Source organism: Ambystoma mexicanum, chromosome 7q (assembly GCF_040938575.1).
Source record: "Ambystoma mexicanum isolate Mex_15411 chromosome 7q, UKY_AmexF1_1, whole genome shotgun sequence".
Lineage (NCBI taxonomy): Eukaryota > Metazoa > Chordata > Amphibia > Caudata > Ambystomatidae > Ambystoma > Ambystoma mexicanum.
This window is the reverse complement of record NC_090941.1, coordinates 600,837,196-600,856,097: the sequence shown is the minus strand read 5'-3', so window position 1 is coordinate 600,856,097 and position 18,902 is coordinate 600,837,196. Positions and strand designations below refer to the sequence as shown.

General features: G+C 42.6%; 1 protein-coding gene across 2 annotated transcripts in view; it reads left to right on the top strand.

The window, feature by feature from the left end:
- Nucleotides 1-18,902, top strand: part of EXOSC8 (exosome component 8) — a 639,075-nt gene that overhangs the window by 91,419 nt on the left and 528,754 nt on the right. For both annotated transcript variants that reach the window (XM_069640787.1, XM_069640786.1), the window contains exon 3: nucleotides 15,931-15,994. In XM_069640787.1, coding sequence (XP_069496888.1) covers nucleotides 15,931-15,994 — 64 coding nt within the window. The remainder of the gene's footprint in view (nucleotides 1-15,930; nucleotides 15,995-18,902) is intronic.

Genomic DNA, 18,902 nt, shown 5'->3' with positions numbered 1-18,902 from the left:
CAGCTCTGGTTCTCTCTAGGCTGGACTATTGCAACAGCCTCTTTCTAAATCTGCCTGCTTCTACCCTCTGCCCGACAACTCATCCAGAACAGGACTGCGAGACTTGTCCTTGGCCTTAAACTCGGAGATCGTATCTCTCCAGGATTGAAATCTCTGCACTGGCTCCCAGTGGCTGCGAGGATTAAGTTCAAAACCCTCTGCATTGTCCAAAAGGCCTTGTGGGGGCTTGGGGCCTCAATACCTTAAACTCTCTCTTCCTAAATATCTTCCCTCTCGAGCTCTCTGCTCATCCGCCTCCAACTTCCCCAGGGTCAGTCGCTTCTCCAAACAACGAGCTGGTAGTAGATTTCTTTCTTCGGCTGGGGCCTCCCTCTGGAACGGCCTCCCTGAAACTTGAGGAGAACCATCTTTGGTTCCGGAAGCACCTCAAAACCTTCCTCTTTGCTTCTGCTTTCTCTCCTCCTCTCCCCTGCTGAATTCCTGGCTGAAACTGTACTGATTACCTGGTCACCCTCTAATCTCGGGCCCAGGTCCCCTCCCCCACCATTTACACACCTGCATTGCCTCCCTGGCAACCCCTGCCCTCGGGGACTGTTTTTCTGTATCCATACAGTCCCCCACCAGTACTTGACACCCGATGTCTGCACTTACCCCTGCACTTGACACCAGCTTGCCCTACTTCTCCTATTGTTTATTTATTCTATTACCCCATGTACTGCACTGTGCCCACCCCCACTCAGCACTTTTCCTCTTCACCCTTCCCCTGCACTTGCACAATCTAAATGACACTCGGCCTAGTAGCATCGCTGTCTCTGTCCTCCCTTCCTTGCCGCGTTGCATCTTGAAACACTTGTGTATAGGCGCGTTATAAATGCCATATCATATCAATTCGGATAGAGTAAATGCATAGAAGAAAGTGAGGGGAGGAGATAGGAAAAGGGAGAGGAGGAGAGAACGGAGAGTAAGCAGTCAAGAAAAGAGTGGAGAAGCAAGAGGGGAGAGAAAAACCAGTTGCAGAATTCAGTAACACATAATGTTGCAAGCCTTCAAATTGTTAGTGCAGTGGATTGACGGACAAATAACAATGCGACCCTTTATCCAGCGTTCACAGGGTATCAGAGTTTCGTTTTGGGAGCACATGACACAAAAATGAACAATATTAATGGCAAGCTGTGCAGTGAAAAACAACGAAATATCTCATGTATCCAACATATGACAATATTTACTTCCATTTGAACTTTATAAACGCGCCTGTGCTCACAACATTTACACACAATATTTACATATTTTTTAAAAGATGAACCTAGGTGAGGTGCAGACAGACTCAGACTTTCCTACACTTCAACAGGGCAATGCCCGAAAAAAGCCAAATTAATAGTCTGGGGTTGTTGTTTTGGCCAAAGTGGGCCACTTCTTTTCTGAAATAAACAGAATTCAAATACATATCAAGAAAACAGGCTTTTGCATCTTGAGCCCAATACAACGACTTCATCAATAATTAAATAATTTAACTTTTGGAACTATGCAACCTATTTCAACAGTACTCTATGCATCTAGTACCCAACACCTGATAAGTATGTATTGCTGTTAGCTAAGTAGCTATTCACTACCCACGATTAGTGCAGATTTGAAACTAATTTCAGTTTTCATACTTTTTTTTAAACAACTTTTTATTAGGTTTTGCAAAAACAATGGGTATATCGGAGATCACAGCATAACATTTCGTTTCTCCTCCCACTCCTCCTTCTCTCACCTACATCTGCCCCAGATCTTTTCGTATTTTGGTGGGCAACCCCTGTGTTTATATACTATTTGTTCCCAACTCTTTATTACATCCATCCCCATTCTCCACGCTCCAATTATTGGGGTATCTGGGCTCCTCCATTTTTCCGCTATCACCCGTTTGGCTACTATACATGCTATGTTTATGAAGCACTTGTCGTATCTTTCCATTTCCTCCCCCCCCCCCAGGCCCCTCCACCCAGTATCCCTACTAGTGTCCCTTTGAGATTCCATTCTCTCCGAAGTCTCTTCTATTTCCCTTCAGACCACCTCCCAGTATCTCTGCAGCTTCAGGCAGCGCCACACCATGTGGATAAAGGTCCCTACGTGGGTCTTCCATTTGGGGCAAGTGTTGTCCTCGCCTCTCCCCATTCTCTTCAACTTGTCCCTGGAATAGTAGACCCTATGCAGGTATTTAAATTGTATCAGCTGCAGTCGGGTTGTGATGGTCACCTCCCTGGGGTGTTGAAGGGCCTCTCCCACCCCTCCTCTTTTAATTCCCCCAAATCCCTCGCCTGCCTCTCCTTTAACTTATCTAGCCTTACCGTTGGATTAAAACGCTTTGTAGGGAGTGGAGACCTGCCTACCCTTAATTTCTTCGTCTAATCCATTTTGTTAGATTGGGGAGGCCTGTGGAAGTTCAGCTTCTCCACTTAAATACAGTGCCAAGGCGTGCCTGAGCTGTAGGTACTTAAAGTGGTCCTATTGAGGCAGACCCCATGTCTCCCTTAGCTCCTGAAATGACATGATCCCTGCAGACGTCACTAACCACCTGTATCCCTTTAGTCTTCATTCTACTCCCCCATATTAGTTGTTGGATCCCCTCAATGTACATATTCCCCCAGATCCCAGCTGCCAACGTAGGCTTCCTACTATATCCCAGGTATTTGTGGGCTTGTGACCAGGTTGTGCCCACCTCAGCTGTGAGTGACACACCCCAGCTTTTGAGGTTTCCCATATAGGATTCTCTCCCAACCGTTCCTACCGTGCAAGTCCAGTTATGCATCTATTAAGCTGCCTCTAACCCCAGGTACGCCCAATCATTTGCTACAGCCAGCTGCGTCGCCCAGTAGTAAAGCCTCAAGTCTGGGAGACCCAGTCCCCCTTCCCATTGGGAATTCTGCAGCGTCTCCCATTTAATCCTGGGTGTTCTTTTCCCAGGGGAACTCCCTCAATATTCTGTTAACCCTCTCGAATTCCCTTTCATGTATCCTGTATGGGATGACCGGTCAATGGGACCCCCCTCACCTACATCGCCCACATACGTGAAGCCCATGGCTCGTCGGCAGCTCCCCATGCACCTGGGTCCGAGAGGTAGGGCTCCGGATTGACGCGTGAAGCTGCACGAACATATAATTTGGTAGAGCATAGACACCATTTTGTAATGAGCTAAACTCCATTTTATTAAGGGTGGTGAATCCCAACATAGGCAGGGCAGCTCACACACACACAGAGCTGCAGCTTGGCCCCCACTTGACCGCACACATAGAGGCCTGCACGTCCCCCAGCCTCCACCTCATGGCAGATCCGCTGAAGGCCCTTTCTCACGAGTAACCAGAAGTGAACAAATAACAAAACAAACACTGTATCATTTACCTTCCACAGTACATCATTGCCCCAGCCATGACCAAACTCCTAGCTAGAGCCTGGAAAGTAACCGAGACCACTTGCCCCGACTCTGCTGTTAACCCCCACGGCGGGCAATACATGGAGCCTGTGACCCCCTTGACCCCCCCAAGGCATCGTGCGCTTTGATATGATCACTTTAAAATATCCCCATGAGGGCAGGTTGCATCACATGCACCACTCCGGGAAGGTTCACCATCTTGTCTATTGCCTCCCTTCCCTTCAAAGAAACCGGAAGGGTTGTCTACTGCCTAACATTTTGCTCACACCGTTTAATTGCTGAGCCGAGGTGTCAGGTGTCTTGACCCACGTTTGAATTATTAGGCTACAACATTTGGTGCTGTGGGCTTAGAAAATCCAAGATGGCCGAAAAGCCCACATTTGCGCCAGAATCCAGGAAAACCGCGCAGTTTTGCGCACACCCAAATGGTCGCCTGACCTGCCACCCACCAGTGCGAGCGTGATGGGCCAGAAGCGCCATGAGTGAAACATGGTGCCAAAGGAAAAACAGCAGTGCCTGTTAGCTCAAAAAGCGCTTTGAAATCACATTCGTTTCTCTGAAATGCAAGCTAACAATGCCTATTTTAAACATTGCAAGATATTCAAAAATCTCACTGAACACCAGCAGACATTTGGCAGAATGTAGTCTTGTGTGCATACAAAATCTGGAAAGAAGAGCCTAAAGCAATGTTTATAACAAAACAGGGTGAGCTGTGGATGTCAGCAGCTTAAGTGAAATTGGATTTAAAACCACTGAAATCGAAATTTTAAAATAAATGAGTGACATACTTTTGAGTGTCACATAGGTTGCAACTGTTTAAATGTCATAGTTTTGAACTTAGAATCAGCGTTCTAGCTGCATAAGTTTTATTTGAATGAAGAAAAATGGAACAAAAGTGACATTTAGCTGAAGCCTGGCTTGAAGAGATTGAATTCTGCCCGCAACTACCCCCGACAGGAGTTGAAACTTGCCCAGCAACTGCATTCACAGGCCTGGCTGCCTTCTGCTGTTCCCACCAAAAGGAGATTACACCTCTCTGAGTTAGGGGTGGGGTACCTGGGGCTGCAGGAAACAGAACAATGAGCTTTCCTTGGCTCAGGTAAATGTTAAATTAGGGGGGTCATAAATGGCTTTCTCTTGGAAGAAACTGGGAGGAGCAGTGCCTCTGTGAGCAAGCTAAGCTTGGAGGAAGTGGACAAACCAGAAATTCCACCATGTGCTTTGGGAAACCACACCCTTCTGGGCCAGAGCATAATTTTAAAAAGATGGATAATTCTTAGTACGAAATTGTCAAAATTATATATCATTTATTCTTGTGATTTTTCTGTGCACATTTTAAGAGGTGTTAGGACTCTGCGGTGTGTTCTGGGGGGTAGTAGCGGAAAATAAGGTATTACTCCAAATGTCTGTATGTTGAAAATCTGACACTTTATCATCTGATGGCCATATTCCTTGCGCATGTTTGTGTAAATTCTGGAAATGTTTAGAGGTTGTGTTCTGGATGAAAAGGGCAGAATTCTGTCAGAAGTGGACACGACATCTTACAAAGACGGGGATCGGATGACGGCCTATTTCAAATTTATAGTGTGAGTACCCAGCCAGAACTGTGCATAGTCATCTATTAGTTTAAAATAAGCTTATCCCATCCAATTCAACTTGCCTAGAACTCCATAGAAATCATGTGTCCATTCTGTGATTTCAAACCTGTGAAAGTGTCAAGTGCCATTCTGAATCATCATTTCATTTCTGAAAATCTACCTCCACAAAATTGTCCGTATCTTTGGAACCGCATGTGCTAGGAACGAGATTTAACTTTCATTTATTTTAAAGCTAAGATCCTGAGCTTTCCAACGAACCCAGAACCGACTTTATTCCTTATAGTTTTTCCGTAATCGCGACAAAGTGCCGCGAATTGCAACTAGCTCATTTCACCACTTGTAAAAAAAATAGCTGTCTTTTGCTTGCATTGCTGAAATTAGTTTTCAACCTGATAATCCCTCATGAATCATTGCTAGTGTAGACCTGAACTAATTCAAAGTAGCTGTCACCTACCCTGAATCTCCTATAGGGAATTAAAATCATTTTTAGCATATTTTCACTGCTTTGCAAATCACATTTAAAGTATTTTTGCCTGTGTTTTAAAATCATCCCTGTGCTCTAAGCTTGCTAGGGGGGAACTGAATTGGTATTGCATTTGATGGTATTCTTGAAAATTGTGTGTTCTCCTTCCATCTCTTTATACTGCATAGGGAGGGAGTGAATTGCCACAAGGGAAAAAGTGATTATATTCTCTCTTGTTGAAACCATATCAGTTTATTTCTGTGCTGCATTCTTTCCCTCATTGTTTTTCCTTGAAACCATAAAAGCATTCTCGGCTACCTTATCCTTTCTATACCAACTCCTAAGTGATTACAAAAGTGTGCAGGTGTAATATTATCCATTGATCACTTTCATATTCATAAGTGTGCGATCAAATATTAATTTATTATAAAAGTGTGATATATATTGTTTAATTTTCAAATAAATCTGTTAATTTGCAAAACAAACCTACTTCTTGGCTCAGTAAGGTCAGGGGGATTCAAAGAGAGGGGCGCTATACACGGGTGTATCATCCAGATCCATGAACTTGTCATAAAAATATAATTAAGGGCTTCCATTGGGCGTCCCAGACTCGGCATTGACTTAGTGGAGTGCTGAATTGAAGTCCCTTAACAGAGGTTCGGCTCTGCAAAGGCCATCTCATCTTTCTGAACAAACACTCCCAGGTACTTAAAGCCTTTCTCATCTGTTTTTTTAGCAGTGGGTATCTGTCTCAAGTCCAGTCTCCCAGTCCACCGGGTAATCGAATTATCCCAATTGTGTCAGAAGCCTGACGGGGAGGCAGGGAGGCAATTACAGAGGGATGCTCCTGCCGAGGAAAGAGATCTACCCCACACTCTCTGCTTGGAATAGTGTATGATCTGCAGAGAAATGCAGCTAGATGACTGAAGGTCTCTAAGAGGGAGGTATTTAGGGAAAGAGTTGGATGTAGTGGGGTCCCTGGCCCCAGAAAGCCTTGTGGGTGATGCAGAGGGTCTTGAACTTGATCCTCGCAGCCACTGGGAACCAGTGGAGACATTTTTGGGCGTGAGCGATACGGTCCCTGGGCTTGAGGCCAATGGTAAATCCTGCAATCTTATTCTGGATTAGGTTTTAGGCAGACTGAGGAAGAGGCTGTTGCAGTAGTGCAACCAGGAGAGGACCAGAGCTCTAGAGACATTGAGTTTCTGTATGTCTGCTGCTCCAATTTTCTGCTTAGATTCAGCTATTGTGAGTTCATTACAAACAGGGCTCGAAATTGGGATTGGATAAGCAGGAATTGCACGCAGTGCCTGGCTATCCAGCAGTAACTGGTCACCAGGAGCTACCACAAAGGAACAAGGATCTAGTTTATAGCGTTACATTAGTTGGTCCGGGGAGTCAAAAGTAGCACCTGACAACTGTTGGTTTTAAGCTCACCAGTCTCTTATACATTTGATTTGATTTGAGTCACTTACTTGAAATAATCAGACTAACATTTATTGTTGTAATATCAATCAATTGTATTGATTGTAATAAATACAAAAATCAAAGAAAAATAGCAATGGCCTATTTAGTGACATTACTTCACAAACAGTAATTAATTAAACATAAATGAACAATTACATCTCAAGTAACCTACTATTCCATTTATTGTACAATGAAAACTGTTTCCAAACACTATGCAAACGCTTGAAACTGGCTTTGTTAAACATTGTGAAGAAAGCCACACATCATTTGAATCTTGTAGTTAACCTTTTCAACAAGTTCAAGTATGGGATGGCAAACCTCTTTTGCAATGTTCCGTGGCATAGAGTTGGCCATGGAAACTAAATCTGGAACAATTCCATGCGTTTGCATGGGCAGAACATTCAATGTCAGATCTTTCACAAATTCAAAACCCATCTGCTGGGAGATTGGCTTTGCCACCCACTGTTTGCTTCTTTTGTTAAACTCCTTGTTATAACGAGGCATCCCGTAAATTCCTGCAGGTTTTGCTTGTTCCCCCAACGTTCTTGTTGTGTGCAGGCCAGTCTTGTTTTGACCTCCATAACGTCTATGCCAAAATGCAACCTTTTAGGCCGGTACTTAAGGCACATTTTATGGAACACCTCAAAATCTCCAGTGTGGCAGAACTCTGAGAGTCCCCTCATGTCTCTTGAAAGTGTTTTGTCGTGCACAATCCTCCAAAGTGCTGTGTGTGGAGGGGAGCCTGTAACCAACCACCTTTTCTTACGCCCCTGCTCCATGCTCAATGGTCCATGTGCACTTTTGTGAACATTTTTGTTTGCTTTGCATAGAACAATGGTGCATCAATGAATGCCATTTTTCAAGCAAAATATCTACATTTCTATCACAAGTTTTTGAGCTCCACCAAAGATGGTTACTGATAGACTGTGACCCATTTTAAATATATTTTCTGTAGCCCTTTTTCCCCCCAGTAGCTGTTGTAAAATTGTTTTTGTGGCGTGCCATAGATCATATTGATGCTTTATGTCTGGGAACTGCTCGCACATGGCTATTGAAACGTGCCCGTCAGTGGCTATTTGCATTCCTCTGGATTGCAGAAGTTGAATGCATTTAATGAAACCATATTTTTCCATGGCAACAGAAAATGCACATTAAGATACTCGCACAGCGACTTAACTCGCTGTTTTTTTGGTTTCCATGTCTCAGAACTGGCAAGTGCAGTATTTAGCAGAAAAACCTGGACTGTCCATCACCAGCAAGCCAGAGCCTTTTGCCAGAGAGAGCATAGCATTGTCCATCGACATCTGTTTGAGTGTCCATGCCTAGCTAATAGCAGGGAACAAGAAATCCTTCTGATATTTGTAGTAGGATCCTGGGAGGATAGCTCGTGGCAACGTGCTTGCATTGGAAGCAAGACGACACGGAGCACCACAGGTTCGATCCCCGGGTCCGCGCTTGGAAACCTCTGGGTATTCAGCGCGTTATAAATAACCTATCATATCAGATCAGTTCTGGGTTTTTGAAAGGAACTCTAGTCCTACAAAGTTAGAAAAACTTGAAATTGTACTGTACATTGATTCGCTAAACAAAGCAGATGAACAAAATGATTGTTGACATTACAATATCAGTTAAACTATGTAAAAAGATACGGTTAATCGCCTGATTAACATTTTTAAATTAGTATTGCCATAAAGTCAAACACTGTGTACATGTAACATTTTAAAATGACCTATTTGAAAACTGTACACGATAACCTTCAGAGATGTCGGAGGGAGTTGGTGTGAGATCATCCTGCAAAACATATTGATTAAATTGTGGCCACTTTAATGCATTGTAAAGTTATTTTGTTTCACTGATTCTATTTTACAATGATCAGCTAAAGTTTATAAACAAACACATACACCATTCATATAGTGAAAGGGTCTGTTATTCAGTGACAAAGTAAATTCTTTTGAAGTTTTACTTTCATTGTTGCATGTGTTTCTGCAACAAATACATCAAGGTTGTTGATCTAATGCTTTGCAATTTGCGGACCATGTTGCAAATTATCCCAAAAATAAGTTATCTTAAATGTAAAAAAGATATTGTTGATCAATAACTATTAGTATCAATCAATAAATTATCACTCCTCATACCCCATCCTCCAGACTGGTTGCAGTAGAAGAATAGTACATTGTTGAAGTTCCAGACTCCGCCTATATAATAGTATTGTAATAATAAAGATGTAACATTTAAAAAACGTATGTGTAAAAGTTTGTATCAAAAGCTAATATTATGCATAACAATAATCAATATGTTTTAAGTTGAACTTGAACAAATACATATTTTGTACAGTTGCATCTGAAGGAATATTCTAAAAAAATCACTTCAAAGATGATTGAGGTAGCGGTTGATTCCAGAATAGTGGGCGATGTAGCATCATGGTCCTTTAATCGATGTACATATTCATACCATTGTTCTACAGAAAATTGACATTAGTATTATAATTTAGACCACATCAAAAACGATAAAATAAAGTTTGTGTTAAAGTTGCTTGGCCTCACCATTGGGATGTTTGATGTGTCTGTGGTTTCCTCCATGGTAACGGTCTGTAATTCCATCAGTGCGGTCTACGTAAAGACAGACATGGTCATTTTAAAAAAAATCGCCTATTTTAAAGGACACAATCTGAGTGTTTGGAAAGGCTCCCATTGCACTGAACTATTCGAGTATCTCTAAAGTAGGGATAAACAAAGTAATCTAAAGTTCAAAATGTACAAACTATAGTACATCGTGTCACGAAGGAAACTTGTGTAATAAAATATCAATGGAAATATTCCCCAAAAACTGAAAACCGTTCATTATGCTACCTGTTCACAGACGGACTCAGTATAATATGTCACTCACTTTTAGATAATCAAGTTGCCTGTCGCTCCTTGTCACAGACTATTTCAGTATACTGAGTGGTCATTTATAAGACATATTATACAGGCAAATGGAAAACAGTAAAATACTTCAAAAATTCAGCATCCACTACTCGCCTGGATCAGCGAGTGCTGAAATTCAGTTGGAATTGCATTGGGAAGTAATTTACAAAGGGGTGTGGGGTGACGCTTTTTAGTGTACTGTGATTGTTTGTACATATCTTCTGAGAAGTGCATGCTGCAGATGCAGAATCGATTGCCCCTCACGTCATCCAAGACATCCTTGGTTTTGCTTTCAATTTCGGACACTGGAAATCTGCAGCTAAAGATCAATTTTCTTATCAAATTTAAATCATTTTGATATGCATGAAGGACTGTGCACTGACGTTTAGCATTGCCGTTATAAGTGCAACCGAAAACTATACAAGAAGGCATTGTTGGATTGTCCCTATGATCTGTTAAAGAAATATAAATAAATATTACTACTAAAGTATCACAGTAAATCAAACATCATATTTCTTTGATAATAAAAAAGAAAATACTTTATAAAAAATGGCACCTAAAGCAAACATCTGTAATGTTATGTGCTAATTATAGAGATAAAAATGCGTAGGACGGTTATTGTTATTTAATTCTTATATTGCCCAACACCCCTGTGTACATTGAGTATAAAGCAATAGAAAGTGGCCTAGCAGAGAACGTGGATGCTACAGAAAACGATAGTAAAAGTTGACTAACCATTACGTAGAGGAACAGGTGAGCCGACTCAGCTAGCAAGGTAAAAAGTGGAGAGCTGGCGATATCCGTTGTGGATCTCGGAATGTTTTCTTGTTAACTCCCACAGTGTTTTGGATTACAGAAGTGGGTGTGTATGTGAATGTCTGACGTGTTCGTTCATACCCACCAGACCTCTATGACCATTTTTGACCTTAATCCCGACAGTGCAGCCCCATTGCGATCGCACGTCCACAGGTGCAAACTGTCATTGATAGCGAAAGGAGATGGATGTGGATGAGGCAGGCACAACCGTCCCAGAACACAGTCAAAGGACACATAAATATGTTGATTGCAGAGGAGGGGGTATTCAAAGTGGAGTCTGGAGACACTGGGTCTGGGGTGGCCTTGTGGATAAGGGTCCCCATGCGAAATAACCCTTTGTGGTGTACATGATTGTGCATCTTGAGCATTCCCATCCTCCCAGCCATCTTGGCGGCGCACGCCCACAGGTGCGAACAGCCATTGATAGTGGATTGGGGAAGGATGTGGATGAGGGGAGTGCGATAAGCCAGTAAACTTGTTAAAGCACACCAACCTTTTACTATACTCTTCGATGTTTGGATGTGTTGTGGACATACAAAACATTTCTAACAACTGTTCAGATTAAGTAATTTTTTCTTTATTTAATTCAGTTGGGTAAAGTGGATGGCAATGACACTACAAATTATACTGCTGCGGTCGAGGTACTACTGTCTGTATAAATCCACGGAATTGTCTGTGGTCACTGGGGAATTCATCACAAATGGTTCGAACCGCAGAGGCAGGTATTACTCGTTGAACACGAAATCCCAGTCTTCCATGAATCCACCATGTAAAGGCACGATCTGCCACTAGTCTGTACCACCTGTGTAAAATATACAGAAATAAGTTAACTTGAATTAACCCAATAATTACATTTTTTATTGTTTGCACTACCTTGTAAATTATAAGGCATTGTTATGCTTTACAAAGTACCTTTATGTGCAAAGTACTTACAGTATTTGTGATTTCAAGTGGGGATCAATTAGAAATGTGAACGCACATTCCAGCAAAAACAGTTTGGGAGATACTTCCAAGTGAAAGAAACGTAATTGTTCTGACGATAAATCTAAAGATTAACATTTTGGTTTCAGATTAGAAGATTATAATGAGTAATTTATTCAATTTATAGAAACATTATTTCGTCAGTGATCCATCAAAGTTGAATTGATGTAGGGAAACATATTATGATGGCCATCTCTGTCTTCAAACACACAACATAGAGTGAATTTAGTCATTACTTGGATTACGAGGGCGAACTGTAGCTCGAGGTTCATGCATAAGGACCATCATCATTCGCAACGCGAATCTTGTAAGGCAGGCGGCCCTGAAGTCATACAGCTCAGTAACGCATAGCGCTGGTGTGTCTTCTTCGGCAATGTGGGCCAGACAGCCAGAGTTTTCTCTGCAACAGCAGTTCTCCACCAGAATAGGCATAAGCTCACAAGGATGGCATGTACACCAGGACGAAATGTGTTCCATGCGACTGGGTTCATGCTCCAGTGATTGATCCTCATGACTTTCATCTGATTCCACAACGTGTCTACTTTTTTCCCTTTCAAGGATTTCCTCTTCTGAATATTCAGGCCCGTACGCCCGTACAGATAGGGCTGAATTGTTGCCATAGTTCCTGAATAGAGAAGAAGCACAGAATCAACAGTGAGATAAATAAAAATCTTTTGTTTTGTATACAGTAAAGAAAAGAGGTTTCCCATTAACATTGAATGTTAAAGACAAGCAAAGAAACAGCCATGTTACAAAAACACATTGTGAAAAGACACGATTAATAGGCTCAAACTGTTTGCAAGGACACATGTTTAAATATGGTTTGGTAAAGACTTGTGTCCATAATATACGAAATTAAACCGACTACGGAGTTAATTCATTTTAGGCAGTATAAGTACCGGTTCTCAGTGTGTCGCACTTGGCAGATAGCTGAACAGAGCAGAAACAAGTTAGGGAAGCTCAAAATGAAATGTACTGACACGCGGGGAAATAAAACTCCAACGCTGTCATCAGAAAGGGTTTGTTTGCACTTGTCGAGGAACAAGGCGTCTTGGCATTTCCATGGAGAAACATCAATAGATTGCGCACAAACAAGTTTTTACAAAGGCTGCCTTAATTTGAATCCTCAAAGAATCCAGGCTGTTGTTTCAATGCTTAGTGCAATCCCATGCCCCAAGAATGAATGAACAAGTTAAAAAATGATGGAAAGATGAAAATCAACAAGTTAAGGGTGAAGTGAGTAAAAACAATGACAAATTCAGTTGCAATGGAGTAAGAAAAGTAATACAAAAAGAGACCATAATAGAATAATTCAGAACAACTATGGAACAAGAAAGATTCATAATTTAGAGTGATGGGTACATTAAAGAAAAATGCATTTAGAAGTTTGTTCTCTAAACCTTTAATTAAGCAGTATATGGCAACATGTCTTGAATTAGATTTGTTTGGGACTTTTTTAAAAAAAAAATGTATTCTATTTTGTCATCCTAAGTGGTAGGATAACTGGGGATTGAGATGTATTTTTGAAAATGAGGTTCCTTCTATCCCCCACACTGGAGTTGCATCTCTGTGTGACTGAATACAAGTGGTAGGATAACCGGGGATTGAGATGTATTTTTGAAAATGAGGTTCCTTCTATCCCCCACACTGGAGTTGCATCTCTGCAGGACTTTACAGTTTCTGCTACACTTCTGTTATGTCTAACTATGCAACATATGGAAAGGAGCTATCTATTACTTCTTTCTCGTCCATGTCCTCAACTTTGAAGGAAGTCTGGCTTCTGACTTAAAGCCATGCCCATTTCCTCCCCTCATCCAAGTCAAAAGTCCTACAATCCTCCAACAATTGAACTGTTTCTTTTCTGTCCATCAGGCCCGGGTTCCAGAGGGACTTGTTTGGCAGTCCAGTTATTTTCAAGATCTCCAATTTATTTTTAAAGATCTGTTTATAAGACTGCTCTCAGAAACAAGTAGTCTCATCACGATAATTCAACAAACTTTAAAGAACAGCTAAAATGTTCACAGAAATAACTAAGTATTGAACCTCCTATCATGTCAACACTAACAATTCTCCACCAGACCCACAGTTATAAGACTAGATAGACGGAAAGAAAAGGGTGTAGGATTACAAAAGTGAGGTAAAGGAGAGCACAAGATGGGACAGCTGAAACTAGAAGGGTCGGCGGGGGCGCACAGATGGGGAGAACGATAACAAATGCATCCCCATCCAAACTGCAATAACCAACTCTGATCCAGAACCGCCCATCTCCTTCATGATTGCAAACCACTTGCAACTATCAAACATAGCTATCTACAAAACAAGCAAAGGAAAGGCAAATACATTATCTTAGCGAAAAACCCTATCTGGGGTGAACAGGGCTGGTAATGGCCCACCAGCCTGAACAAGGTAGGCCCGAGTGCAGTGAGAGCTTCATGAAGGCTCAGGGATGTTAGTGGCCTGGTCCACCCTACAAAGCAGATTTTATCACTATTTGCAGCCAATAGTTAATTTTATTTCTTTGTAAGGCAAGTTGAGGCCGCAACTCTTGGTATGTGCCCATCTCCCCTTAAAAATATACAAACAAAAAAAGGTCATGGGGAAGGTTGTTGGGAGGAGGAAGGTGAGGGTGGGACTCCAGTGGGGATTATGGGGTAGAGGGAGCATTGATGGGGTTGCGGGTAAGTTTGCGAAGGAGCATGGGGCAGACACCCAGTGGAGGCTAGCAGGTGATCGGGAGAATGTGTGCGGTCACTGAAGGATTCTGTCTGTGCTTTCAGCTGCCTGATTGACTAGACTCTCTCTCTCCCAGTTGCCGAAAAGTGATGGTAACTTTAATATTGTGGGATTAGTCCCATACAAGCAGTGTCCTGACTGTAACCCCTGCAAAAAGGCCTCCACTCTGTCCACCTAAAAAACAATCCATGACGTTTACTGCTCTATGCCACCTTCAATTTGGCAAAGAACTCTCCTAATGCGGTTACCCCATGGAAGGCTAGTGACTGCCACACCAGCACCAGATTTTCTTTAAAATAATGTACTTATAAATTGTGTGCAAAAACACAGAACCTGACATGGTAATCCAAGCTGTGCATATGGTAGGGATCGAGAAGAGCAGGATGTTACCCTTACGGAAAGTCAGCTTGAGATGTATTGGTAGAGAGATGTGGTCCTAGCCATGTTTAAGTGGCGTGAGTAGGAACGAGATGATGGTTCAGGAGAAGTGGGGGGTTACAGCTGTAAAGTGGTAACAAGTGTTGGAGAATCTCAAATATTACAACCGAGGTGATGGAACTCTGTTGACAGCACCAGTAACATCGGAAGGGGATCAATCCAGCTGGTGCCGGCTCCCGCCCAACTATAAGCAACTCCTATCTCTCCAACTAGAGGGTTCAGAGATGAAAGAGGTGGAAACCCAGAGAAGTGCCACAATACCAAACCAGAAAGGAGAGACTCCTTGGTACCTACAGATCACATTCGAATACAGAGTAACTTTGTTGTTTTAGTTCATAATTTAGAACATTACTTTGGGTCCATACTATACTGGGAGACTTTGTGATGCTTTTGTCAACCCCTTGAAAATCACCTTGTTCCATCCTGCATTGAGAGACTGTTACTTTCCTCCACTTTTTGAATGTTACTTTGGCCCCTCCTGCACTCTATATCCCTAATATAATTGTTGCTACGCCTTTGTTTGGTCTGGCTGGTCTGTTAATCCTGTCACCTCTGTGTTACCTAAAATATGTGTTTCACTGGATATGGGGAAAGCCATAATGTAGTTTTGAGTTGACTGGCACTCATTCTTCTGCTAATGAATGCATGTGTTGCCTAACGTGCTCTGCGGTCTCTTAGGCCAACCACAAACATTCCATCTGAATGTATGTACTATTTAACACGACAGGGTTTGATGGGAAATCAAACTGCTGGCAAATATGGTACAGTGTGTCCGTCCAAAACCACCATATCTCTAGTACACTCAAACTGAATACTATCTCTGTACCTCCCTCACACCTAGGCAAATAAACACACAAATGATGTCACTTAAAGGAGACCTCTTCACGCTTCCAATAATGACCTACATGCCCCAGTCATGTCCCAGTGAGAATGATACAGCCACATATGACTTGTAAAATAAATATGTATGCATCTTGATTTCCTTTCTGTTTTTTTGGTAACATTGTTGCGAGAATCTGACACGTGAGGCAGTTAGTCGGACATTGGCTGCACACATGCATAACCACATGCATAACCAAAGTAAAAACTGATTGGTTTTCCATTTGCATTTACATTTAGAAAGAGAACTGTCGGCCTGATGGACGAGAGCTTGGTGGATTCAGAACGACCACTGTTAACATAGGTAAGAATTGAAACGCTGGGCACAACTTTTTTTCTTGAACCTTAGGAAACATCACAATATTTTTTTTCCAGGACAGACTTTTAGAAAAGTCAATTTAAAACTCGATCCTTAAGTATCTTTGCACGTAAACTTGGATAATGCCAATAGGTCTCCCAAATTAATGACAAAAATAAATTCTTCACCACGACTAACTCAAAAAGCTCTGATAGCTTTAAAAGTTTGCACCAAAACAGCAGAATATTACTTTTGGATCCACAGATAAAAGAACTGGTTTGAAACCAACTACAAAGTTCACCAAGTATGAGAATGAAACTGTGTCCCAATATTAAGCTAATTGGCACTCCCACATCTTGGCTACCACCTTTTAATGGATGGTTCCCTTAGAAGTAGTATTTGTAAAATCTGCTGCAGGCAAAAAACACAATAACTGTTGGGTAAGATTTTTTTATATTTATGATAAATCTTCCCGACCTGTGTCAACCCCAGAACTTTCAGCTTGGGCTTGGTAATTATTTTACCTTGCCCCTTGGTGAGAAGGAATCTTTTTCCCTCTTACCTAGTCTTTTACTCTTTTTATGTGTGACGTTTTTATGTCCCTCCATGTGATTGAAGTTATAGGGCCTCATTACAAATCGGGCGGTCCGGAAATAACGGTGGCGGTAAACCCGCCGCCACCGTTGTTTCCGGACCGCCTGATCCCGACTCCTGCAGGCGGGAGGTGATGTTCCCGCCAGGTTTGACCTGGCGGGTTTAACACCGCCCGCCTGCAGGCAGACGAGGAAACACTGGCAGCATTACGAGATGCTGCCGGTGTTTCCATGATCCCCATTCCCATTGAGTCCCACATGGGAATGGGGATGGGGATTAACACCATTCCGCCTCCGTGATTCCCGGAAAACCGGGGTTGTAATGCCCCGGTAATTCCGGGAATCACGGAGGCGGAATGGTAATACGAGTCCGGCGGTAACCAGGCGGTTTTGCCGCCTCGGTTATCGCCAGACTCGTAATGAGGCCCATAGTTTCCTATATCTTTGGGCCAACTGTAATGTACTATGGTAGCACACAGCATTTTAAATGCAGTGGCTTTCTTTTAATTATCTTATTATTTCTTTGCTGAACTACTTTTCCCAAGAAGTAAAGTGGGATTCACATCCCCTTTACATTGATTGAAGTGAGCCAGCACACCCCACATTATGTGGAGTGCTGAGGGATACAATGTAACCCCCTTCTTACTTACCTGGTAACATTTTGTTACAATTGTAAGTTTACTTGAATGACTGCTGGCAATGGTTTTACCTTAGTGTCATTTTAGTCTTATTACTCGCAGGCTGTTAATTCACCCTCGGTAATGCACAGAAGGGTCACCATTCTGTTAGAATGGTGGATTTCTTCTTTTTTCGTCATTTCTCATTTGCATGTTGTGTCTCAGGTCTGCCATTCTATGCAGGAACGACTTTGGTGGAAGTTTTGTTTTCGGGGAGTGGGGAGAATCCTTTGTATTCCACGCTTAGACTCCTGAGTGTCTGAGAAGGCAGGAAGCGAGGGAGGAGTCCAAAACGCTGCAGCCCGTTGTCTTTCACCTTTCCTGAAAGGAACCAGGTCCCAATGGGGGGGCTGGCCGGCCTGATTGGACAGCTAGACCGCCACTTTCTGTTAACTACAGGGAGAGTTTGCAGAAATTGTGCTGTAGTTCCTGATAAATACTGATCCTGGAAGCTGCTGACAAGTCGACCACTGCAGCTGAATCCAAAGAGGAAGATGAAGAAAAGACGTATGTAACAATTTTCAGCGACCAGAAAGCCTGCTGTGTAACCGGAGCCTGATGCAACCCATCCTTCCAACTGACCTGGGGGTCCCGAAAATGACGACTCCTACCAAGAGGCTGGTGAGACCCACTAGTCTCAAGAAGACCAGCATTGTGAGCTATCCCACGACATGATGCAACCTTGCTGGGCTGCAATCCTCCAATATCCTAGAACCCCGAGACTGAGCGCAGTGCATGGTCTTCCGAAGTACGAACCTCGCTGAAACTTTGGACTCCTACCGGATCTCCAGAGACATGATACAAATCCCTGAAGTCCCCTCACCAGAGTGCAGGACCGAGAGAGTGAAGAGAATCCGACCAGCGATATTCGTTCTTCATCTGGCTCCTGTAAAAGGGTGCCAAATCCACAAAGCCACGAGAATCTGTGAAGAAACATTTGCTGGAAGCCTCCTCTGACGACTGCTGCTGCTGCAAGTTCCCATCCAGTGTTCACTTCTTTCGTCTCCAGACCAAGAAATCCAGGGACCGGTTCCTGTGCTTCTGCATCCTAAAGGCGTCCACCCATAAGCTCTTCTTTTCTCCTAAGGCACTGTGTGGGCTTGGGTAATACCCAACTTAAATCTGGTGTGCATCCTGTGAGGCCGAGTGGGGGATTTGTGTGGTTGGGAGTTTGCCCATGCCACTTGCCCATGCCACATGCTGGAATGCATATAGGGAGAATTCTGTGAAGTCCCTGAACACTTTAAACTAACACTGAAGCTAATACCTACTTGTTAAAGAAGATATCATCTGGATCTCTGACTTTCCTGCAACTGAACCCTATCCTGACCTGCCTACAGCTGGCTCCTAGACCACTAGGGTCCCTCTTCTGCCTCTGAGATCACTCATGCTTAGAATATAGAAGGACTACACAAGATAAGGCTTCTGTCTTGAAAAGTATAACGAGTATAAACGTACTTACTTGCTAAAGGAATTAGTGTAACTGTATCTCTATAATAGAATACGTTAGAAAGTGTTAAAAAAATTATTAATTACCTGTGAGTTGCATCCTGCCCCCCTAAAAAGTATGTTACTTACTTTGAATGGTGTTCCCGCGCTTCTGAAAAGTAATAAGTATTGATACTGTTTTATTATTCTTAACTG